General features: G+C 46.4%; 3 protein-coding genes and 2 non-coding genes across 6 annotated transcripts; 3 read left to right on the top strand and 2 right to left on the bottom strand.

Annotated features, from left to right (window-relative positions):
• The first annotated feature begins 1,048 nt into the window (after positions 1-1,048).
• Positions 1,049-2,526, top strand: LOC123440621 (thiamine thiazole synthase 2, chloroplastic-like). Its single transcript, XM_045117186.1, has 2 exons — positions 1,049-1,995; positions 2,093-2,526. Exons 1-2 carry the CDS (start codon positions 1,111-1,113, stop codon positions 2,228-2,230), a joined length of 1,023 nt encoding a protein of 340 aa, XP_044973121.1. The 5' UTR covers positions 1,049-1,110; the 3' UTR covers positions 2,231-2,526.
• A 9,038-nt stretch (positions 2,527-11,564) lies between these two features.
• Positions 11,565-14,553, bottom strand: LOC123445089 (G-type lectin S-receptor-like serine/threonine-protein kinase At2g19130). 2 transcript variants are annotated; one of them, XM_045122017.1, is made up of 2 exons: positions 14,141-14,553; positions 11,565-14,052 (listed from the first exon to the last, which is right to left on the bottom strand). In XM_045122017.1, exons 1-2 carry the CDS (start codon positions 14,313-14,315, stop codon positions 11,765-11,767), a joined length of 2,463 nt encoding a protein of 820 aa, XP_044977952.1. In that variant the 5' UTR covers positions 14,316-14,553; the 3' UTR covers positions 11,565-11,764. The 2 variants fall into 2 exon arrangements, with proteins under 2 accessions (XP_044977952.1, XP_044977953.1); XM_045122018.1 differs by having other exon boundaries at positions 11,565-14,049.
• Positions 14,554-16,583: 2,030 nt separating this feature from the next.
• LOC123445090 (tropinone reductase homolog At5g06060-like) lies at positions 16,584-18,879 on the top strand. The gene is made up of 5 exons (XM_045122020.1): positions 16,584-16,843; positions 16,945-17,152; positions 17,636-17,858; positions 18,286-18,392; positions 18,560-18,879. Exons 1-5 carry the CDS (start codon positions 16,758-16,760, stop codon positions 18,722-18,724), a joined length of 789 nt encoding a protein of 262 aa, XP_044977955.1. The 5' UTR covers positions 16,584-16,757; the 3' UTR covers positions 18,725-18,879.
• A 2,976-nt stretch (positions 18,880-21,855) lies between these two features.
• On the bottom strand, positions 21,856-22,060 carry LOC123445894. The gene has a single exon (XR_006631250.1). It is a non-coding gene; the product is annotated as a U2 spliceosomal RNA (small nuclear RNA).
• Positions 22,061-23,947: 1,887 nt separating this feature from the next.
• TRNAV-CAC lies at positions 23,948-24,021 on the top strand. Its single transcript has one exon. It is a non-coding gene; the product is annotated as a tRNA-Val (tRNA).
• The last annotated feature ends 961 nt before the right edge of the window (positions 24,022-24,982 follow it).

Raw genomic sequence — 24,982 nt, 5'->3', positions numbered from 1 at the left:
CTCCTCTGTATTTTCCTTTTAGTATATAATAGATTATTCGAAAAGTAGAAAAAAGAGTATGTTGGTTAAGTGTCAATCCAATGATTGTTCTTTTGGCAAAAGATAAGAAATATATGCCTATGGAGTCATGGAAGTGAAAGGTCGTGTTATTTTGTCTTAATCCTAAAAATATATAGAAATAGAGTATTTTGGTTAAGTGTCAATCAAATGTGTGTAATTTTGGCAAAGGAAAAGAAATATATGCTTACACAACAAAAGGTAGTGAAAAAACTTGTGTTATTTTCTCAAATTCCCCCAAATCAAAGAAAATCAGTATTTTGATTAAGTGGTAATCCATTGTGTGTTATTGTAGCAAAGAAAAGAAATATGTGTGCTTATGCAGCAAAGCCAAAGAAGATTCTAAAAAAACAGCAGAAAAAAGTGGCGTGTTATTTTGTTAAAGGAAAAGAAATTTTTTGGCCAAGGGGAAAATGTTTTGGTGAAGGAATATAGAAGGTAGCATAGTTGTCAGCAGTGGTGTGTTATTTTGGCAAAAGGAAAGATGTTTTGCTTAGGAAGCAAACATTGAGGAAAGCAGTGTTGTTTTTGTCATATTCCTCAAAAAAGGAGTAGAAAATGGCTATTTGGGTAACTGTCAATCATCGGTGTGTTATTTTGGTGAAGGAAAATGAATGTGTGCTTGTGAAGCAAAAGCAGAGGAAAGTTGTGTTATTTTGGCAAAATCCATGAACAAAAGTAGATAAAAGTGTATTTTGCCTAAGTGTCAATGCAATGTGTGTTATTTTGGCAAAGGAAAAGAAATGTGTGATTTGGCAGCAAAGGCACAGGAAAGTTGTGTTATCTTGGAAAAGTCCGAGAACAAAATAGATGAAAGACTATTTTGGTTAAGTGTCAATCCAATGTTTGTTAGTTTAGCAAAGGAAAAGAGATATATGCTTACGAAGGAAAGGCAGTGCAAAAGTGATGTATTCTGACAAATTCCTCAATATGTGACGGCACGCACACACAATGACTTGCCTCCCCCTCTTCTTTATATAGTGCCACTTCATGTTGTCTAGTCTCATCACATTTACAAGCTCCATCCATTTCCTAGCAAAGACCCATCAACACATGGCAGCCATGACAATCACCGCCTCCAGCTTCCTCAAGACCTCATTCCCTGTCGTTTGCCTTCCGACAGCCACTCATTCCCCCTCCCGCGCCTCCACCCGGCGCGTCGCGGCCATCTGCAACTCCATCTCCTCCTCTACCCCTCCCTATGATCTCAATTGCTTCAAGTTCAACCCCATGAAAGAATCCGTCGCCTCCCGCGAGATGACCCGTCGGTACATGACCGACATGATCGCCGACGTCAACACAGATGTCATCATCATCGGAACTGGCTCCGCGGGGCTGTCCTGCGCGTACGAGCTCTCGAAGGACCCGTCTGTCAACATCGCCATCGTTGAACGGTCCGTTTCCCCCGGCGGAAGCGGCTGGCTCGGCAGCCAGCTCTTCTCCGCCATGGTCGTGCGCAAGCCGGCACACCTCTTGCTCGATGAGATAAACATCGAGTACGACGAGCAGGAGGACTATGTCGTCATCAAGCATGCTGCGCTCTTCACCTCCACCCTGTTGAGCCGGCTCCTCGCGCAGCCCAATGTGAAGCTCTTTAACGCCGTTGTCGTGGAAGACTTGGTTGTCAAAGAGAATCGCGTCGCCGGTGTGATCACGAACTGGGCGCTCGCATCGATGAACCAGGACATAAAATCTCACATCGACCCAAACGTCATGGAAGGCAAGATCGTTGTAAGCTCCTGCGGCCACGAGGGGTTATTCAGTGCCAACGGAGTCAAACGGCTCGAGGACATTGGAACGATCAACACTATGCCCAGAATGAAAGCGCTTGATGTGAACACTGCCGAGGATGCAATTGTCTCCTTGACCCGCGAGGTCGTCCCAGGTATGATCGTTGCTGGCATTGAGGTTGCCGAGATCGATGGCCCCCATAGAATGGTGAGAAAAATAGTAACTTCTGTGTTTTTTAACACGAGTTCTTGGTATAGCTGTCAGTTCTTCAGTGACGGTTTGTTCTGTCTTGCGATGGTTGCAGCTTCCAACGTTCGGTGCCACGATCATCTCCGGCCAGAAGGCAGCGCACCTGGCACTCAAGGCGCTCGGCCGGCCGAACGACATCGACGAACAACGATACTCAAGGGAGTCGAGGCGCTACACCCGGCGACTGTCCTAGTGTCGACGAGCAATGTGACACCGTGGACGCCTGAACGACAGAGGTGACTCCAAAGCGTCTGCTAGTATCTGGTTTGGGGCAACAACCAATAAGATGGTTTGATGAATCAAAGGAATATTTTATATGTAATTTGTCAACTTTGCGTTTAATTCCCATGTTCATCTCTACTAGCACTAGTGGTTTCTTGATGTTAGCGTCTTGTTCATAGCACCGCTGCCGTGTGTCCTTCGGAGTGACGCCAACTCCATGGATCCTTCTGGAACAAGTTGAGAGAATAAAATGGTTGGGTTGCCTCTATATGTTCTTGTGCGTTGAATTCTTTGTTGGTGTATGCGCACGCTGTTTTACTCCATGGAAAGAGCCTCCATGGATGGGTTGTTTACAATCCAACCTTTCATAGATAAAATCATGAAGACCATGGCAGGCTGGAGGGGAAATTTACCCTCTCTATATAGGAAGGTTTCTTCTCATTCAAGCATGTCTAGCTAGTACTCGTTCCTATATACCTTCTTTTTTCCTTCAAATTTTCTAAATGGGCTATAGAGATCATAAACACTCAAATGGTTAATTATCTCTGGAATCATTTTAACAGTCATAGAAAGCTACATATAGACAACTGAAAACTAGTTTGCATGAAAAAAGAATTTAAAACCTAGGAGTTCCTGATCTTCTATATCTAAACAGCTAGCCCCTACTCCCATATGCAAGCATGCCACATAATCGCACAGCATGCATGAGAAAAGACCCATCCCTACTACCATATGTTTCTCAACATGCAAGCATGGTACTTCATTATGAAACATATTTAAAAAAATACCCATCTCAACATGCACACATACATGAGAATTTTCATTCTATTATGATTTAATAAACGTTTTAGAACTAATCCCCCCGTAAAGAAGTAAACACTATTATATTTCTTTACAAAGGAGATATATAGTAATCAAACATAATAAATTTTATGTATTTTCAGTTCTAGATTTGTACATTATTCCTTTCAATATTCATGTTTCATACCATGAATCGCAATAAAATATGGTGTAAAATATTCTCGCAATAACGTGCAGGGTATAATCTAGTTTCAAGAAGTCAACATTTGCCTCTTGGGGTCCTGGATTAAAAGATAAAACCAGCGCATTGGCAAGCCTAGAGGATGATAATAGATCATAAGTATAAAACAACTCCATCCCTTCTACTTTATAGTACACAATTAAAAAATCTCACCTGTCAAGGTAGAGAGTGGTGATTTTTTTCCTAGTCTGCAAAAGTACTCAATTAATGCAATCAATTTTCCTCAAAAAATGTGTTTACCAATGAATTATTTGCAATGCATGCTTGAGTGACTGATATATGATCAAGAACTCTGCATTAGTGCATTTCTTTTAGTGCTTGCATGCAACGATTTAGTGCACCACAATATCTGAACATGTGAAGGAGAGCAATAAAATTGAGACATATAAGGCATTAAAATAAATCGTTTGAGGTAAGCTCTATAAATCTGAAGGGAGGGGGTAGTAACCCAAACATTTTCACTAGCTCCAAAATAAATGCCTTCACGTTCTGGAAAGGGGTATAAAATGTCATTAAATCCATTAAATTTGGATACAGATGGCAGATTGGAGATGGAGCTAAAAAAGATTTTCCAAAGACACTTGGTTTGGTACTTGCCCTTTAGTTGTTTAGTTTTTGGACCTTTACACCATATGTAAAGATCCCTATAAAACTGCCAAGCATGCTTGGGATGGTAATCAGCTAATGTTAGCTTTTAGAAGAATCTTTAATGAATGGATGATAGAACAATGGTTCCAACTTGTTAATGTAGCCACTAGTATATTTTTCCAGGATGATACAAAGATAATGATTCTCTAGTGTGGCAATTAGAATACAAAGGTCAATATAGGACTACCCCTCTTTATCATGTCAACAATTTTAGAGGTTTTTAACATGCACCTCCCTTCTATGTGGAAATTGGTTGTACCACATAAAGTTCATATCTTCATATGGTTGCTCTCACATAATAAGTGTATGACTATGGATAATCTTAGGAAGAGACATGTCATTAAACCTTTGGACTATGTTTCTGCATAGAAAATGAATTTGTTCATCATTTGTTTCGTGAATTCATAATGGCCATAGCCATTTTGTCTATGATTAGTGGCCTCTTTAAAAAACTTTAGGTGCTAATTATGAATCTATAGCTAGATTTTCGGTTTCTCATAATAAGAATTCTACCATCAATATTGTTTGAGCTGCTGCTGTGTGGTGTTTATGGAAATTTGAAATAATATGATTTTTATTAGCACCATGTGGTCTAGAATCTAGGAGGTGTCGTGGAATACCTTGAAAACTATTGCTCTGGATGATTTTGTCAAAGGGTCATACAAAGATGAAACTGGAGGTTCTTTGCAACTCCTTTTCGATCCACCCATGATAGCCTTTCCTGATACTAAGTGGTTAAAGATCTTCGATCTTCGCACAATGAAGTTGGATCATCCTTTGGACAAGCTCCATCATGAAGATGCAAAAAGTTGGTTCTTCAAGTCCTTCAATCATGTATGTTGGCCTCCTGCAAAGCAAGCTACTAAGAGTCAGACGGCAACTTTGGACATCGCTTCGTCTCCTGCTTCAGTTAAGCGACCAAAGTTTTGATCCTTTGGACATGCATAACTAAATCATTAATAAGAGATAACATGTATAGGTTGCCTTGTCTAACACCGAGGCCAACAATCTAACTACATTTATTCAAAGCAAATTATTTGTTGCAAAAATGGCACTCATACATATCATCATCTAAACGAGAAACTATAATTAAATTCCTGCTTAAGGTAGGCACATAAATGACATTATTCAATCTTAGATTGGATCCAGTGTGTAGCTCCAATTTGAGAGATCCCAGAGCTTCAACATCGGCTTCAACTCCGTTTGCTACCTTAAGCATTCTTGTTCCCCGACTTATAGTTTGGATTGTATCAAATCCTTGCATAGAACTAGCAATGTGAGTGGTTGCACCTGAATCAATCCACCATGACTTTATAGAAAAACCGACATAATGAGATTCATCTACAAAAGTTATTTCATCATTACCTTTTCTGTTCTTCCATTTTAGAAAGTTTAGGCAATCTCTTTTGGGAATGTCCCTCCTGCACGCAGAAGTTACATGCATTTTCTACAATGGTGGAGCTGCTAGGAGCACAAGAAGAGTTGGCAGCTTTTTTACCCTTGAAAGTCTTACGGTGGAATGGCTTTGGGTTGAATGGCTTAGGGGTTTCTTTCTTGAATTGTTTTTTCTGAGGCTTGGGAAAACCTTGCCCCTCATGTTTTCCCTTGTTAAAGCCAACATGAAAAACTTGGTATTTATTGTGTCTTATGATCATATCTTTCACCTCAGTAATTCTTGCGGTCAACTCAGCGAGTTCCTTTTTTTCCTTAAGAGAACTATAGTTGATCTTGAGTTGCTCAAAATCACTTGGAAAGGACTCAAGAATCATTATTACAAGAAGACCTTCACTTAAAGAACACTCCAAAATTTTAAGCCTGGTGAAAGCATTCACCAGCCTCCATATGTGTTGCCTAACATTACCGTCAGCTCTGTACTTCTGAAGAAGCTTAGTAAAATGCTCATTAGCATACACTTTATCGGAGCCTTTGAATTGCTCCTCTGGTGCAGCAAGGAATTCTGTAGCAGTGTCTTTCTTAGGGAGTGCCCCGGAAAAGTCCAGTAAAATTGTCGCATTCATGATAAGAAGCACAATATGGTTGGACGTGTCCCATTTATCCAACTTAGTGTAATACGCCTTCTTGAGGTCTACATATCATGTAGCACTAGTAGCAGGTGCTTCGGATTTTTCTTTCCTCAAGGCAAAATCAAGCTCATTACAACCCAAACATAATTCGACTTGGGACTTCCAACGTGGTTCGATCATGTCGTACCGCAATCGAGCGGAAGCTGAAATTATCACAAAAAAATCATAAGTAAACTTGCATGTTTATAGATTTACGTTGGTAAATAAATAAAAACATGCCAAGGATTTGATTTCAATTCCATGTTAAATCAACATTGGGCAGAAAAAACATTGAATTAAAAATGTCATAAGGGATGGCTCATAATAATAAAACTATGTTAGTCTGAATTAATATTAGAGTCATTTAATTCTCAATTTAAACATCAACATTAAAAATGTGCAATATTTTTTTATGTTTAAAAAATGTTCACCATGCAAAAAACACATCCTCAAATCTAAATAGAAAATCGCATTGGTTCAATTTTACCCAGAATAATAATGTGTTCATTATATTTTAGGCATTTTCTATTTTAAAACAGTGAAAAAAATAAAAAATATTAACTTAAACGCAGTGGATAAAAGCATAGAAAACTGCAAGAAAAATAGGCCCAAAGGTTACACACGGTAGCCCGTAAAATGGCCCAGCCCAGGAGCAAAAATTCGTAAAAAATAAAACTTATTGCTGGACTAAAACAACCTGGGACGCAGCCTACAAATAGATATGGCCCTTAAACGCCCGGCGGCCCAACTCGAAGCTCAGCGACACTCTGGGGCTTTCGATCGAATCGGACGGTGGCCGCTGATCCCGAGTGGAAAAAAACGCCACCTGCAACCAACCCTACTTCATTCCTTCCCTGACTCCCCTGCATTTCACGCTCTCAAAGAGCGGCGACGGCACTTGCGGCAATGCGACGCACACAACGCATGGCTGCGGGGCGGCTCCGTGCGTCCACGAAGCATGCAACGGATCTGATATGCGCTCTTTCCCGTCCAGCGAGGCCTTTATGTTCACGCGTGCGACGACTCATGCGGCAGGGAGGGGTCGCCGATGACCACGACTGTTAGGGAGCGACAACGATGTGCACGGCAATGGCCATACTCGCGTGCATCCATAAAAGAAGGGACAACGATGTCCACGCGTCGTCCAGCGGGTGGGGCATCGCATCGTCTCTGGCCTCGCACAACGGTGGGTGTTGTACGGGCCTCGTAGGGAAGAGACGGTGACGCGGCGCATGAGGTGAGTCTCATTCTCATTTCCTCTCCAATTCTTGCTCATCATTGCTTAGTTGGGAGAAAACATCCTAATTGTAAAATTAGGGTTATTCCAAATAGGGGATTTTTTTTTCTAGGGTTCTAACCATGTACTACAAATGCCCTTTACTTCTAATTGCTAGTATGAGAGTGTTCAATCAATTAAAATAAGTAGAGCATTATTGTGAGCACTGATTCTTAAGTTAGATTTATTAAAATTGGTTCACATAATTGACAGTACTTAGACCGTAGCGAATATAATTGTGGATAAGGATTAACACAGGGCAACTAAAGCAGAACAAAAAGTAGCAACATGCATATAGGGCTAACCACAGACTTAGATCCAATTTGTAACCATGAATCCTTAATCAAGCATTTGATCTACTCATCAAATTTGGGATCTATTGCAATCAATATTGGCGACCGATACCATTCTTAAATTGTTTTCATCACCGGGATGCCATCAACATGAGTAGATTGCATCTAGATCACCAAAACAATGTGAACAAAGGGGTTTAGGGAATCTTTACTTGGCACAAAAGATGAAATGATCACCTTCTTGGTGCAGGTGAGATGGAGGGGTGATGTAGTCGAAGTAGACCACCTCCTTGACGTCATATGATTCCTTCAGGGCATCACCGACACTTCCCACGGACGGCAAGGCGGCTGGAGTAGGTCTACCCGTCGCTACGGTGCTCCCCTTGATCGAAAGGGGTGAGGGAATATAGGGAGCAGAGTAAACCCTACGTGAATAGTGATCTCGCACGTGTCTGGCTCTCTCCCAGTATCTCTTTAATATAGCGTTGACATCAATGCTCTTGCCACCAGATCAGAAGGAGGGAGCACGGGCCCAACTGGCTCTCTGTCAGCGCAGCGCCACATGGTGGGGGCATCTCCAATGCTATGTGCATCACTTCTCGCATCATCATCAGCAGGTTGAGCTGCAATCTCCTCTGCAACTTGTGATGACTGAACCGACAGGACTTCCAAGGTCGGGGTCATGAGCATACGATCACGATCGTGCTCCGACCAGGCGTGCTCGGATCGTGCCCCTGCACCGGGCCCCTCCCCTGTAGTCGTTGGCTGCTGGTTCTCCATATGGTCACCAATTGAACCAGCATCACGACGCCTATGCTGGCGCGGCTGCGGGTTGTATGCCCCAAGTCTCTGCACTGTGCCTGCTCGCGCATCCCTCTCCAGAATCTTTTGAGGCCAACCTCGCGGCATTCCTCCCCCCCCCCCCCCCCGACGCCTGCTTCCTCATCCCCGTCCTCATCATGTCGGTGTCCGACGATGAAGGAGCCAGATGAAGCCATCGACCGTCTCCCCCCTCATCGTCCTTGATGCCCATGCTCCAGTCCTTGTGCCTGTAGATCCTTGGCCACTCCCCGGTCACACCATCAGGGAGAGGAGCAATAATGCTACACCTACAAAAACTTACAAAGGTTTATTTAACCTTTCAAACTAATTCTCTATTTCCCCTCCTGATTTTCACTGGGGGTGGGGTCCATCATCCCTCTATTACCATTCACAATCTTCTACGTCAGTTTGTATGTAAAATCTTTATGTAAACCTTCGTAGATGTAGCATTACTCGGGAGACAAGTGTAGTCCTTGACCTTGTCGAGGTGAATGAGATACGGAAAGTGGGGGCCTTCCTTGCCTTGCTCCGTGGGGGTCTCTTCCGGGATCGAACCACATGGCCGCTGCAAGACTGCACACACTAAGAGCATCTCCAACAACCACGCTATATATGCGTCGCGCTACAAAAATCGATTTTATTGCGCACGCATCCACTCCGGGCGCTCGAGTGGAGGCAGAAAAAACGCGCGCGCGACATAAAGGTTTAGCGCGAGAGGCGAAACGGCATCGCACGCCTCATATTTCGTGCGCCCGCTACCGCACGTTGCACACTCGAGCGCTTGCGGTGCCAATCTGCTCCCACCCCGTGCCGCCGTCGTCGAAACCGTGCGATGGACAGCCGCGCCGACATTCCCCTCACCGCCTCCTACGCTCGCGATCCCTCAGCCATCGCAAACCCTAGCCCGACAAGCTTTGGGCTCATCTCCGTCGTAGCTCCTCCGAGCATCGGTCTCACGCGCAACCTTTTCATGGCTCCACGAGCGACCTCGACGGTGGCGGCACGCCGGCGCCCCCTCTGACACGTGCCCCCATTTCGAAGCTTCCAAATGCTCCGGCGCTGAAGAAGGCCGGCAAGAAGGTGTCCGGAAAGAAGAAAACGGCGACGGATGGCTCCACTAGGCCATGGAAGAAGAAACTTGCACGTCGTGCAATGCATGCTGCCGCGACCGAAGCGCCGGTGAGCTCGTTTGTACTGTCGGCGGCTAATGCACACAACGTGTTCGATGAAATGCCCACAAGGTATGTTTTCACCCACTTTTTTCGTTGTTGTTATTTACATGAATAGATACATATGGATAGCTTATATATGTTTGATGTATATACTTTGTAGTTTCAATGATGAGACATACATGACTGCTATGGGTGTTGACTCCAACAATTCCCATTGGTCCCAAATCAATGATGTGCATTTAGATGATCATGAGTTTTAGGTGGACGAGGATGGTGAGGGTATCTTCGATGCACCAAAGGGAAGAGCGGGCAACTACACCATGTATGAAGACGTCTTGCTATGCAATACATAGTTGAAAGTGTCTAGGGATGCCACTATCGGAGGGGACCAAAGTAGAGATGTATATTGGATCCGGATGAAGGAGCACTTTGATTTATACAACAAAAGTGTAATTGACTGCACGGAAAGATCTCTTCGCTCCCGTGGTCGACAATCAACAAAGATTGTCAAAAGTGGATGTGCGCACTTAAGGCGGTTGACACGCTTAACCCAAGTGGCACTAATGACCGAGATAGGGTAAGTGCCATTTCTTTCATGATTCTTCCATGTTCATGCTTCTTCTTTGGTGCTTCAAGTGCTAACTTATTCTTTTGTTTGTAGCTCACTATTGCACAAAACTTATTTCAAGGAGAGGAGAAGAAGACCTAGAAAGGAAAGATCAGGAAAGGGAGACCATTTACCTTGCCCCATTGTTATGATGCGTTGAAGGATGATGAGAAATGGAGGCCCCGTGAAGGTGTCGATGAGGAGAGCAACAAATGCAAGGAAACTATTGATTTGGATGATGATGAGGAAGAGTCATCAAGTGATGGCGGCAAGAGAAGCCCTACACCAAACTCGGTTGCCTACTCCAAGCCAAATAGACCAAGTGGAGGCAAGAAAGATGGAAAAGAAAAGAAGAAGAGGAAAGGAGATGATGAGCTAAAAAATGCTATGGAAGCTATGGTGAACGCAAGAAAGGAAGCGGATGAGGTGAGGAAGATGGCAAGTACCCAAGATGCGGTGGCCGAGGAGAGGAGGTTGGCGACCGAGGAGAGAAGGGTGGTGGCCGAGGAGAAAAAGGTGGCATTGAAGGAGAAGAAATTGGCCATGAAGGAGCGCACTAGATTGTTGGAATGGGAGAAGTACTTGTTCTTCATCACGACCACATCTACCCTCGACGAGCAACAAAAGGAGTACGTCAAGCTTGTCCGAGAAGAAGTCTTGATCGAAAAACGAGGCATGGCCATTAGAGGCATGGGAGCTACTATGGAAGGCATGGGTGGCATGGGAGGCATGAGTGCCTTCGGAGCTACCATGGGCGGCATGGGAGGCATGGGTGGCTTCGGAGCTACCATGGGGGGCATGGGAGGCATGAGTTTTGTGTCTCTCATGGGAGGCATGGGAGCACCTCCAGGTGGACACATGTCTTTCGGTATGCCTCCTCCTCACATACATTCGCCTGATGATGTTGAAGATCTTTCCAACACCTATCGAGCTCCATATGATGATGTGGCACGCGTCAATGAAGACGAGGAGGAGGAAGAATCGTCTTCGGATGAGGATGAAGAAACGGAGGAAGATGAGGACGAAGATGAGGCATGATTGTTTTTGTGAAGTTTTATGTCATGAACTTGATTGGGTGATTTTGAACTTGGTTGGATGATGAGATGTGATGTGGCATGTCTTTGGACTTTTATGTCATGATGAACTTCGTTGGCTGATTTTGACTATGATGTGTGTTGTTTTGATGTTTGAAATATCATCATATTATCAAAAATGAATATATATATAGGTGTCGGCTGCTCGTGCTCGTTGTAGCTTTAACGCGCCTGCTGAAGCAGCTCACGCGCGTAATTTTTTACGACGACCGCAGGAGCGAGCGCTTGCCGGCGTGCTAAAAAAACTCTATTTCAATGCTGCAAAATATTTTTAGCGCGCGCGGCCTGGCTGTTGAAGATGCTCTAATTCTTGACTATTAGAACACACAGGAAATTAGGAGATACCACTACAGTTCACGGTTACACTTGAAGAATACCACCCTATATATTTCTACACAACTATGCATGGCATGAGTAAGTCATGCCGCTGATGACAAAAGGCTAAGAGCTAAGTACATCTTGCTGTGTGAGCCTGTACTGATCTGATTTCACGTCGACGGCAACCCTGAAAAGAACTTGCCGTAGTTGTCTGGATCCCCGAGCACTTTGAGCATTCTCGGGACAGGCGGCATGCTGACATCGACGAGCCCCTCGAGTGCCTGCACCACCGTGCCCATGCTCGGCCTCTCGCCCTCCTCGTCCTGTACGCACCAGCACGCCACCTTGCACGCCCGCTCCACCTCGGCAATGTCAGCGTCGCCGTCGAGCTGCCTGTCCACCGTGCTCTTCACGTCGCCGTCCAGGAGCCGGCTCGCGGCCGTCGACGGGAAGAAGTCCACAGTGCCATCCGGCCGCTGCTCCACGTTCCTCCTGCCGGACACGATCTCGAACAGCAGCATGCCGTAGCTGAACACGTCGGCCTTGGCCGTGATGGCCGTGCCGGTTATCCACTCCGGCGCCAGGTACCCCACCGTGCCCCTCATCGTGGTCAGCACGCGGCTGATGTCCCGGCCCATGAGCTTCGCGAGGCCGAAGTCCGCCACCTTCACGGCGAACGCGTCGTCGAGGAGGATGTTCTCCGGCTTGATGTCGCAGTGTATGATGCAGTCCCTGCATTTCTCGTGCAGATAGTCGAGTCCCCTCGCGATGCCCAGAGCGATCTGGTACCTCTTCTCCCAGCTCAGGATGCCATGGCCGGGGCTGGGCCCGAAGAGGTGCCTGTCCAAGGAGCCGTTGGGCATGTGCTCGTAGACGAGCAGCCTCCGTCTCCCCTCGGAGCAGAACCCCAGCAGCCGGATGAGGTTCACGTGCTGGATGGTGCCGATCGTGCTCACCTCCGCGCGGAACTGCTTCTCCCCCTGACGCACGCCCTCGAGCTTCTTCACCGCCACCAGCATCGCCGTCGCGTCCGGGAGCGACCCTTTGAACACCGACCCGAAGGAGCCGCCGCCGAGCTTGTCCGAGAAGTTGTTGGTCACGGACTGCATGTCGCGGTACGTGAACGCCATCAGCGAACCTTCCACAACTCTCCCTTGCGCCTTCACCCTTCTCCTCCTCAGAACGAAGACTGACACGAGAACGGCAACGGTGACTGCGGCCACGGCGGCCGCGACGACGGCGAGCGCGATGATCAGTGTCCTGGTGCGCCCAGTGCCAGTGAGCTCGGACGCGGCCAGCCGAATGAGGATGGTGCCACTGCCGCCTCCGGTGCCAGTGCTGCTCGTGCTTTGGAGGTTGACGAGACCTCCATGCCAGAGCCAGCAGCTACCGTTGTAGGAGTAGGCGGTGCAGAAGCAGTCACCGAGGCACGCTACCTCGCAGTCACGAGCAGTCGCCGCGGCCGCGACACCCCGCGCGTCGCTCGGGAGCCTCACGTTGGGCATGGAATAGAAACCGTCGTCGTTCTTCGTCTGCCGCGTGGCGCCCTGGGCACCGCCGCCGCGCCCGCACTGCTGCAGCGCGGTGTCCCGGACGCAGCCCTCGGCGTGATCGCCCTGCAGCCATGCCAGTGACCGCCGCTCGCGGAAGCCGCGTAGGCAGCGGCACGATGGCAGCTCGTTCTCGACGCACGCGGCGAAGGCCCCGCAGAGCGCGTAGACGTCGCACTGCACCTTGGGCTGCGTCCAGAAGAGGATCCACTCGCCGGCTGACTCAACCCACGTCAGGAACTTGATCTGACCCGTCACGTCCACCAGGAACCGCGTCACGACGGCCTCGTCCTTGACGTCGTACAAGAAGTAGCTCTCGTCCTCGCCGTCGACGTACCCGAATTTGTACTGGGAATTCGGGGCGTTGCTATAGGCCTTCAACTCAGGCACGCCGGTGAACCCGTCGTCCGTCCAGTTGCCGCTGGTCCAGTACTCCATGCTGCCGTTCCAGTTGAGCAGGTACTGGCTCGTGCCGTTCGGGTCGAGCTCGAGGGCGAACACGCCGGGCGCCGGGTCGTCGTAGCCCTTCCACGCGAACAGGCGCGTGACCTCGCCGGTGCGCTTGTTCCGGCCGAGCTTGCCGCCGGGCAGCCACGTGTCGCCGAAGTGGTCGAAGCTCTGCCAGAGCACGACGGAGGTGTTGGACGCGTCCGTCAGAACGAGGTTGCCCGTGTCAAGCAGGACGCCGACCGTGGAGCGGGAGGCGATGCCGGCGACGTCCGTGGACCAGAGCACCGGGGACTTGACAGGGTCGCCGTGGAGGAGCACCATGTTGCCGTCGCTCGATATGGAGAGTTGCGAGGAGGCTGGGTCGGAGACCGGCGCGTCCCGGTTGGCGACCCACACCGTGGTGTGCTTGGAGATTTGGTTGTACCAAATGCCGAGGTACCAGCTCTGCGAGGAGCCTGCTGCGCATGCGAAATGAAGCTTACACAACAACAACAATTAAGCCACTAAGAAGAGAGCCGGAGAGGTAGGCGTCGTAGGTGAGTTTACCAGGCTGGAAGAAGCCGAGCGCGAACTTGCCGCGCTTGGACACCAGCCTGTGTCCGCCGGACAGCGGCCGGCTGACGGCGACGGTGTCGGGGTCGGCGGCGCGGGACGGGGCCCCTCGCAGGAGCAGGAAGCCTAGGAGCAAAGGCAGCGCGGCGGCGGAGAAGCGCGTCGCCATTGCTCCAACCTCCAAGCAAAGCGCGCGGCCGGACTGACTGACTGGCCTCAACACCGTGGCCGGCAATAAGGCAAGAGGTAACTACTGACAGCGAAGAAACGGGCGCGCGAGGGCGAAAAGGAGAGGGGATCGAGCGAGCCACGCCTCGGATTGGGCGATCGTTCATGGCGGGGGGGAACAGAGGAAAGGCTGGTGGTCCGCGGCCGAGCGGTCGCGCCCGGCTTAAGTGCGGCATTGAAGACGTCGTACGAGAGAATTAACGCTTCGGTTCATCTCCTCTCGTCGTCGTCCCGGGGCGGGGCGGGGCCGTGCCGTGCAGCAGCGGAGGAGGCCGCGTGCTGTTTCGCCAGCCAGTCGTAGTGCGTGCATGGTGGTGCTCCACATGGACGGACGGGACGCAGCGTGATCGGTGGACCTCCGGTGAACTTTTGGGTTGGGTGCAGGTGCACGCGGTGGCGCACTGTTCTTGTTTGTTCAGCCCCATATACCTCGACCCGACCAATCGGTTAGGAGTTATGACAATCAGACGATGCAGGTAGCAGCCAATAGCTGGAGACGGCTACAGTTGCAGAGCCATAGTAGCAGATGCATGGACATGGACGGGCCGAGGGTATCGCTCGCAGGCAGCTGGGCCATGGACGGACGGTGCTCGAATCCAGTGGGAGTGGTCTGTGTAGTAATCAAGCGTTAACTCACTCGGCAGGACACGGGCATCATCAACGTGCAAACGGCGATGCTGCACCTAACACATACTACAGAGATTTTACTGAATTTTGATTGGAGATTAACAAAGATAAGGGACGAACCTTCTTGAAAATCAGGGGAAAGAGGTTAGTTAAAAAAATTCTAATGAATGTGTAACCTTGTGTAAATCTTTGTATGTTTAGCATTTTTGCATCAAACCAAAACCACGGAAATCCAAGGGGGATGGTGTCGCGACCACCGGATTCGGCTTTTCCAGTCACCGGCGGCTGCGCCACAACCATTGATTGGTTGGGGAACACCCCGCATAGCCCTGGCAAAGCTCCAGCACCGCATGCAGGTACTGGCTCATTGTCTAGTCGCCGACATCGGTTTGCCGGCAAGGACTCTTCCGGCCATCGCCCGGGCTCGGTGGTCACGCAGCGGCTCGCCGGCTTGCCGTTGCCGCTCATACAGTGCGACGAATGCATAGAAACAGTGTTGCGGCTCACATCCAACACACGGCAGCACCTCGGATGGGTATTCTTTAAATGCAAAAAAAAACGACGGGGTATGCTCTTCTTCCTCTTCGGCTTTGTTAACTTATTTGATTAAATTACGGTAGCTTATTGAGGTCTTCATCTGTGTAGGAAGGTGGATGCTTATTTTGGTATGGGAAGAAGAATACATCGATCTATTGATAGAAAAAAATTTAATAGAAGTTCGTGCACTCCTTAGTATAATTGAGTCTTACGATGCAGCTGCATGTGCAATTACAAAAGAAATTAGAGGGAAAGCAGCATCTAATTCTTCAAAATCAAAGCCAAAGAATGAAGAATGCAAGTTGAAGAACCCCCAGATCAACAATAAATGCATGGAGAATATGTTGATCCAACTAGCGGGAGCAGTTAAGGAAACTGGATATCTTTTAAAATGTCTAATTGTGGTTCTTGTTTTCTTTGATCTTGTTGTTTTAGCAAAGATTTGGTGAATTATGATCTATTCAATGCCTTTGAAGAAAATAAAGAAGCAACTAAATGTGTTTTTATGCCTGAAAATGTAATGCAAATAACAGATTTTGCGGGCCGGTGGCCGAGCAAACCCTGTACAACGGATCCGTATAAAAAGATATTCGCATATCCTTTTATGCGGATCCGTTGTGCGGGGTCTGCTCGGCCGTCGCCCACGCCGGCCCACAAAAGCGTTTTTCCGCGATATGTAAACGATTTTTACGAGACGGCTTTATACAGGGTCTGCTAGAGATCTCTAAGATCTCACATCACATACACTTCAAAAATATGACAAGAACAAGTATGCCAATATTGTGTGGTAAATGTGGCATTGCAAGGTATAAAACCAAACAGCCCCTAGGTCTACAAAGTGAGGCGCATTGGTCGCTTATAAATGCAGCTCCAAAATGGAGCGTGATGTGAACGTGATAGGACGACGCCGTAGACTGGATATCGTGTTATCCTCTGCGTTCTGCGAGGTACTGGGCGCTAGTGCGAGCGTGTGTGTGTGGCGTGCGGGCAGTAGGCAAATACGACTGGACACTCTGATCTACTCGTGGAACATGCATGCGTCTCAGCCAGACAGTCACACACACACTCTATGTAACGTGTGGAACGAGTGCACTCTCTCCCTGCGTGCGTACGGCCTTGTCTTACATATACTCCTCTTGCTAGCTACTCCACGACACGAAAGTACCAGAACACGCGCACACGCAGACGCACACAGAGCGATCTAGCCCGAGAGATAGAGATGGCGGCCGGCGGCATGAGCAGGGAGGAGAGGTGGAGCCTGGCCGGCGCGACGGCGCTCGTCACCGGCGGCAGCAAAGGCATCGGGTGCGTGATTTTATGATCTTCTTACGTACAAACATGCTATGCACACACGTATACTCATGTGCTTAATTAACTGCATGACGGTATCGATTGATGGAACGCAGCCAGGCGATCGTGGAGGAGCTGGCGGGGCACGGGGCGCGGGTGCACACGTGCGCCAGGAGCGCGGCGGAGCTGGAGGAGTGCCGCCGCCGGTGGGAGGCCAAGGGGCTCCCGGTCACCGTCTCCGTCTGCGACGTCTCCCTGCGCGCCAGCAGGGAGCAGCTCGTGGAGACGGTCAAGCAAGTCTTCGGCGGCAAGCTCGACATACTGGTAACTACGAGTACTTGGATTTGGCCACCTTCCTGAAATCTCCAGAGTTCCTGGTCTATCTGATTTAGGGCATGTTTATTCATGACTAACTTTCTCATAATTAAGCTTAGATAAGGTGTGACTATCAAAAAAAGGTGACTTACAAAATGGTCATCACACGTAAAAAATTAAGCCTATAACATGTGGACCATGTTGCTAAAAAAGCATGACAAACCATAAATATCACAATGAATCCAACACATGTTAAAAATAACATGACACGATTGAAATTAGGCGTGATAACTTTAGACTGTAAACCAAACAGGCCTAAGTTCAGGTTGAGACTGTAACTAGGAGGACTTGGACTTGCCCTCTTCCTGAAATCTCCAGAGTTTCTTCCAATATGATTACCCTACCGCCGCCCAAAGACTGCAAATGGGCTCTGAAATTAATTACCCCCAATCCATCCAAAGAGGCTCATATGGGCTACTGTGTTTTACGCAGGTGAACAACGCGGCACAGATTCTTGCCAAGGCGGCCGTGGAGTGGACATCGGAGGAGTACTCGCACCTCATGGCGACCAATCTAGAGTCGTGCTTCCACCTCAGCCAGCTCGCGCACCCCTTGCTCCTCAACGCCTCCATCGCTGGAGGTAGCATCGTCAACATATCCTCCCTTGGGGGCACACTTGGTTTCACGGGCCTTGCGCTTTACAGTATGACAAAAGGTAATATATGCACTATTCCCTCCAGTTTTCCTACTTTTGGAATTTGAGTATTATTATTGTCCCAATAAATAGTCAGAGGGATGCTTAAAAGTTACAGCCTCCATGTTAAAAATGAAACTTACAAATAATGATAGTTTCAGAGAATAGTGGTTTAATTTGTGGTACTTTAAAGATCATGTCAATGTCCAAAACAATAATCATGCTTTCATTTAATATAATCGCAAAGTCTAAGTAATGAATGATGTGCTTTCCGATACAAATTCACATGCATGATTTTAGGTATTCGATCTCAATATTTCTAAATGTCAATAGTCAAGTGACAACTTTGAAATCTGATTCTTTCCTTGTACAAATACCCAAGGAAGCTCTAATTGATGGTATTCAACTTACATCTCCTTTTGTTTCTAATGCACCACCTGCTATGCAGGAGGAATAAACCAGCTTACAAGGAGCCTTGCTACTGAATGGGCCCAGAACAAGATCCGGGTGAATTGCGTCGCCCCGGGCGCGACCAAGAGTGACATGTTAAGCAGTGTATGCGCCGACCTAATCTATATTAAAATTACACTAAAGAAAATGCACAAGCATAACTATTTTAGCCTAATTAGTTATGGCTTTTTTACATGTAGTAGGATTCTCTTCTAGTATCTTTTCCTATGAAACAAATCATTTGGAGAACTGATCATTTGTGAGTGGAACAGCTCCCACTGGAGATTAGAGAGAACGAGTTGGCGAGGACTCCAATGCGGCGGGCAGGCGAGCCAGCGGAGGTGGCTGCAATGGTGTCGTTCCTCTGCATGCCGGCGGCATCCTTCGTCACCGGCCAGGTCATCGCCGTCGACGGTGGTCGGACAATTAGTGCTTAGTTAATTAGGAGTACCTTACCTGTAAACTCTTCTTCAGGTTGATCAAATAGTAAAGTAGCAGCAAGTAGTTAGCAAGGACCTGAGTGTTATCCGCTAGTATAATTATTTTGCCACATTGTTGTTAGTTTTTAATATGTTTCTAAGGTTGATTTGCCTATTTTACTAGCCAAGCAACCGTGGCCGCACCCATGATGCATGATCTTGGATGTTGGCATTGTTATTACTAGCAAAAGAGCCTGTGCCTTGCATTGGAAACATATACAAATAAAACATTGAACGCTAGTACTCTGTGTCGGTATGTCAGACATGAGGAATCTAGAAATCGCAAGCTCTTCCTCGTCTGTTGAAACATTTCCGGTGTACTGTCTACACATGTACACACCACGGATCGTCCGAGCATGGTTGGTGGTTCCCAATCTAGAGTAAGAAAGTGCCCGTGCGCTGCAATGGATTAGCAATTCTACGATGTTCAAATCAAGCTACTGAGAACACATAATGTATAGTCGACCTTGTTAATTCAAAATAAAAAAAAAATGAACCCTGGTTGAACTTATAAGAATATAAAGAATATAATACATTTAGTTGATGGATTACATGCGGCTAGCCTAGAGCATAATGTGTTTTAGAAACCTTAGTTTAAATTTGCCAATTGAAACATCAGTTATTCATCACAAATACAAACCGTGACTCTGTTTTTGTTTAGAATTTTCATTTTAGACACAACAATATATTAACAATTAAATTATATTTTTTCCTGCAGTAAAGATCGCCACGTTTAAGGTTTGCATCCTTTCATACCCTAGAGACAAGGGGATAATTTCCGTTTATCCTTTAAATGCACCTTCCCGCTTTAGTTATTTAGGCCTTTTGTTGATATTTCAAGAAACATGTGATCCTATATAAACTGGTCGAGATCTGTATAAACGAGCGAGGCAGGATTATGTAACATGAAATTTTGATGGCTTTTTTTTAGGGTTATGAAATAATAATTTTGATCAAATAATAAAGTAGTAGCAAGTAGTTAGCAAGGACCTGAGTGTTGTCCGCCAGTATAATTATTTTGCCACACTGTTGTTAGTTTTTAATATATTTCTAAGGTTGATTTGCCTATTTTACTAGCCAAGCAACCGTGGGCGCATCCATAATGCATGATCTTGGATGTTGGCATTGTTATTACTAGTAAAAGTGTCCGTGCGTTGTATCGGATTAGATTGTCGATTTTTGGATCATGAATTTTGTGTTTGAATCCCCTCCCCTCACGTCCTTCATCAACATGTAGTTGAACTTTAAACCGCCATTGAAGTGCAAGTATATATCTAAACATACGACAAACCATTATAGCAACTACTCTCTTCGTTTTTAAATATAAGTCTTTTTAAAAATTCTAATAAAGGAATACATACGAAGCAAAATGAGTGAATCTATACTATAATGTATGTCTATATACATTCATATGTTGTTTTCTAGTAGAAACTTTAAATAGACTTATATTTAGAAACAAAGAGAATAACACCTATGAAAACTCCCCAAACGAAACAAAATAAAAGGTACTAATAGAAACAATTTCCTCCATGCGAAAGGTTGCCCAGGAGGTCCAAAGAACAAAATACGAACTTTCGCTCACAAGCGAAGACTAAATACGATGGAAATAGTCTGTAGTGAGTAGTGTTGACTCGAGAGTAGTGTTGACTCGAGAGCAGTTTTTGCAATAACATTTGACGTCAGTAATTCTGTTATTTTAATCTCGTGAATGCTCCCGGCATAAAGTGGTTGACGGAGGATACAATCCATGTGTAAATACAAGAAAATCAGTAGTCATATTTTGTGCAGTACTTGACCACTATAACATTACGAAAAATCCGCACAAAAAAAGACGACGTTACGAGGATGATGTGAATGGCACCATTATATTTTCCATTAACAATGACAACATATTTTTGGTTATGTTTTAGTACTTGCATACTTCCTCTGTCCCAAAATAGTTGTCTTAATTTTATACTAGCTCTAGTATAAATTTATATTAAGGTTAAGACATTTATTTTAAGATGAAGGAAGTATTTTTTTTTATTACTTGCCAATATCACTAACTAGAAGGGGAAAAAAAAGTTGCGTTATTGTATATAATCTGTATCTGACAATCGACTCACCTTTGTTCGTTCTTGAGTCAAAGATATATGGCGTTGAACATGGTGGGTCTTTTTTTAGGAAAAACTATATATTTATTCATAAAAATAGCAACATATAACATATATGGCTTTTTTTTAAACAGTCCGGAGAGACAGCACACAAAAAAAATTACATCATCGTCGTCAAAAAGTCTAGCCGTCACGGACGTCGAAGCGTTCGTCGGAGGAGAGAAACATAGGCCACCAACTTGCCAAGATCCAAGATAGCGCCATAGCAGCCAAGTTGCGTTATGAACTTCTGAACATGCGCCGTCACAAAGTGGCAATGCACATGTCGACGTGGATCGTCGGTCGAAAAAATACTTCACACATCTTGGATCGCGGTCTTGAAGGTCTCGACTGATAGAACCTTCGAAAAACTTCATGTGGACTATCCTAGGACAAGATCAGCATTGCAACGGCGGCCAACTCCAAGACACAAACGGCAGCCGATGTAATGCGGACGAAACCGAAGAAACAAAAACATGAGCAAGATCTACGCCGACGTCTTGAGGAACTCGCTCGGACAAAAGTCCATGGCTCCTAGACGTCGCAGAAGAACGCCGTCGAATTGGTGGCCTGAAATTTTTTATTCGCGATGACGATGTCGGCATCAACCGAGCGCAGACACCCAGCATACCTATCCTAAACCTATCTACAGACCAGGCGGAAGAAATCGGGCTCCCCCACCTTTCCACTGTCGTCGGAGCGACGAGCCGAGGGAAGGGGAGCCAACGCCCTCGCCGTTAAGAGAAGGCATGAGCAGTTCACCCGTGAGATCGCCTCTCATGGGCAGTCAGAGAGTGGAGCGCGTGTGTGTGTGTGGGGGGGTAGTGGGTCTTGATTTGAAGAGAGCGCTGAGGAAGCACACATCCAACTACGAAACCGCACGAAGTACACGGTGGCTACAAGAACGAGGTGCATTTAGGAGTTTTTTTTAACACAATATAGATGAAAGCGCTCGTATAAACGTGCATACACTTTGAGGCTTCCTAATCTGCTTCCAAGGAACACGCGGGGCCCGGTGACAAGTCACTGTGATGGATCCTTCTCCATAACAATAAATAAATTTAATATCGTTAAGGACACATGACCCACATATCAGATATTAAACTAAAAAGAACAAATACTACACTTAATCTTGTTATATTCACGGTGGTGTTGATAAGAGCATCTCCAACACCCACCTGATATTAGCACCACGCTGGATAAATTGCACTTTTTACATGCGCGCAGCCGTTCCAGGAGCTCCAACGGATGTGTAAAAAACACATGCGCGGCATAAGTGATTCTGCGCGGGGGGGGGGGGGGGGGGCGAAACGGTATCGCGCGCCGCTTATTTCATGCGCCCGCTCCACGCGCTGCACACTCAAGCGCTCGCGCCGCGACTTTCGCCTACTACCATGTCCAGGTGTTGGGGTCGCCGCCCGCACCTCCCTATTTGCTCCGGCGACCCGGCGGCGCTTCCCTGGCTATCGCTGCGCCGCCGCTGCTTCCTCCACCTCCCTCTAGTCGCCGCCGCCCATCGATCGCGCCATTCCTTCGACGAACAGCGTCCGACCGCCCACCGTCGCTCTCGGCGCCCACATGGTGTTTGGCAAAACGCTTGCAAGGTATGTACTGCTTCAACTTCCAATGCGCTTGATGTCGCAAGGCTTTTGGAGATGAACAAAGCTCGCGGGTTTCTAGGTATATATGCTTGGATCAATAGATTACACACGTTGGAGTTGAAAGAACTGTCCAAAGGCATGGCATGGACAATTCCACGGCCAGACAAAAGGTTCTGTTATAATCCTTGAAGCGGTGGTCGATCAAGAGACTTGGATTTGACATGATTTTTTTTAATTGCCTGGATCTTTGAATGGCATCAACATTGTTAATCAGTCACCACTCATAAATAAGATTGCAAATGATGAACTGCAACAATGCAGTTTGTAGCAAATGACCATACATACAACTATGACTACTATCTTGTGGATGACATCTACCAAAAGTGGTAAACATTTGTGAAGCCGTTGAAAAAACCGAAAGGTAAGAAAAATCTAGATTTTTACAATGCTCATGCGGCAGCTAAGAAAGATGTGGAAAGAGCTTTTGGGATTTTGCAAGCCCAATTTGCTATCGTGAGAGGCCCGACTAGATTTTGAAATCAAAAGATTCTTTGGTACATCATGCATGCTTGTATGATCATGCATAACATGATCATCGAGAATGAGCGTGTTCAAGATTTAGATTACTCTCAGTATGAGCTTTTGGGACACCGCGTGCGAGTGCGCCGTAGGTCTGCGAGGATGGCCCGATTTGTTGCCTCATATCATGTCATTCGACATGCCGAAACGCATGACGATATTCAGAAGGATCTAATCAAGGAGTGATGGAAATAAAATGGCCGACAAAACAAGTAATTTGTATGCTTGATGTTATATTATTGAACTATTTGTTGTATTGTAAACTAAACTATTTGTTTGAGTTGTAGTAATAAAGTTAAATTATTTACTGTTCATTTATTTTTTATGTGTTTGATCTTCTTGGTTTTGTTTGAAGTGTCAAATTTTGTTTGTGTTGAACGCGCGTCTTTTTTTTGCAGCGCGTGCTGAAACGAGTCACGCGCGCTACATTTTGCATCGATCGATGGAGCCAACGCTCTTTGACGCGTAAAAATCGATATTTCGACGATGTATCTTTGTTTTAACGTGCCGCGCGGTTGCGCGATCGATTAGAGACGCTCTAAGCATAACTTAGTAACTGTTCGGCAATCCTGTTGTTCAGTAATAGTAGAGGATCTATGAAGTATCTCTGCATTTTTTAAGCTCAGCTCCGCCAACTTCAGAGGCGAGTTGCCGAGCGGTGGAAAGCCGAAGAGGACCTTACTGAAAAAATGCTGATAAGCCTGACGATGGCTGTAGCGCACCGTGCGACGGGACGCCGGCTGAAGTCCATCGATCGGCGAAATTCCCAGCGATGCACTCGATCGGCTCTGTAGAAATCAGTTCTGTGCTTTGTTCCGCAGGATGTACGTGCTCTCTATCTAGCTCTACTTTGCAAAGCGAACCAGCTAGTCTGGGTGGTGTAGTTGGTTATCACGTTAGTCTCACACACTAAAGGTCCCCAGTTCGAACCTGGGCTCAGACAATTCTACTTTTGCAGTTTTTTTGTTTCGTTTCTCTAGCACCTTTCTCTTTTGCAGGGTTTCTGTATTTTGAACAGCGCCTTTCCCTTTTGCAGGGTTTTTGTATTTTGAACTTTGAATTCCTCAAAGGTAATCGATGTTAATTTGGTTCGAAATTAATCCACTTCATCACGTTCAGTCCATCATAGTACTCCTATGAACTAGAAATAAAATAAAAAGGTGTGCTTTGGTACACCCTCCCTCTCCATAAAATGTATTCCCTCCGTCCTAAAATAAATGTCTTAAGCTTAATATAATTTTATATTAGAGCTATCACAAAGTTAAGACAGTTATTTTAGGACTATGCAATACGAGGTGGATATACGTATGTCTACTTGTAGTGCATAATAGTGTTATACGTTCCTCTTCTACATTTTGTTGGAGGGGGTGTATATAAATTCATCACATTTATTGGCCGAACCTCTGCTCACATGCCAATTTGTGAAGTGATCAACATCACATGTATAATGAATTTCCGCAAACCATTTAAACAGTATAACAGCGACCGGTGTGTATAAAGACCCTAAAATAAATTCATCACATTTATTGGCCGAGCCTCTGTTCGCATGTTAATTTGTAAATAAAGTGACCGACATCTCATGGACAATGAACTTTCGCAGACCCTTTAAACAGTCTAGCAGTGGCCGGTGCGAGCTGAGCCAATTTTTACAATAAAAACATCTACAAACCGGATCCCTCATACTTCAAAAGTCCGGGCAAACCGTCCGATCAGTGATTGGTCAAGAAAACACGACCCGTCTCAAATGCCAGGGTTGATCGGCACCGGTCATATCCAGCACAAATCTAAGACGGATATGGGACGGTCTTGTCATGCTCGGGCACGTCCTTCACGTTCTAACTGGCATGCTCGACCCACCACCGCCCCATCGTTATCTCACAAAAACGCTATTACACGCGTCTCGC

This window comes from Hordeum vulgare, chromosome 3H (assembly GCF_904849725.1).
Source record: "Hordeum vulgare subsp. vulgare chromosome 3H, MorexV3_pseudomolecules_assembly, whole genome shotgun sequence".
Lineage (NCBI taxonomy): Eukaryota > Viridiplantae > Streptophyta > Magnoliopsida > Poales > Poaceae > Hordeum > Hordeum vulgare.
Note: the sequence above shows the minus strand (reverse complement) of the source record. Positions and strands in the feature narration are given on the sequence as shown.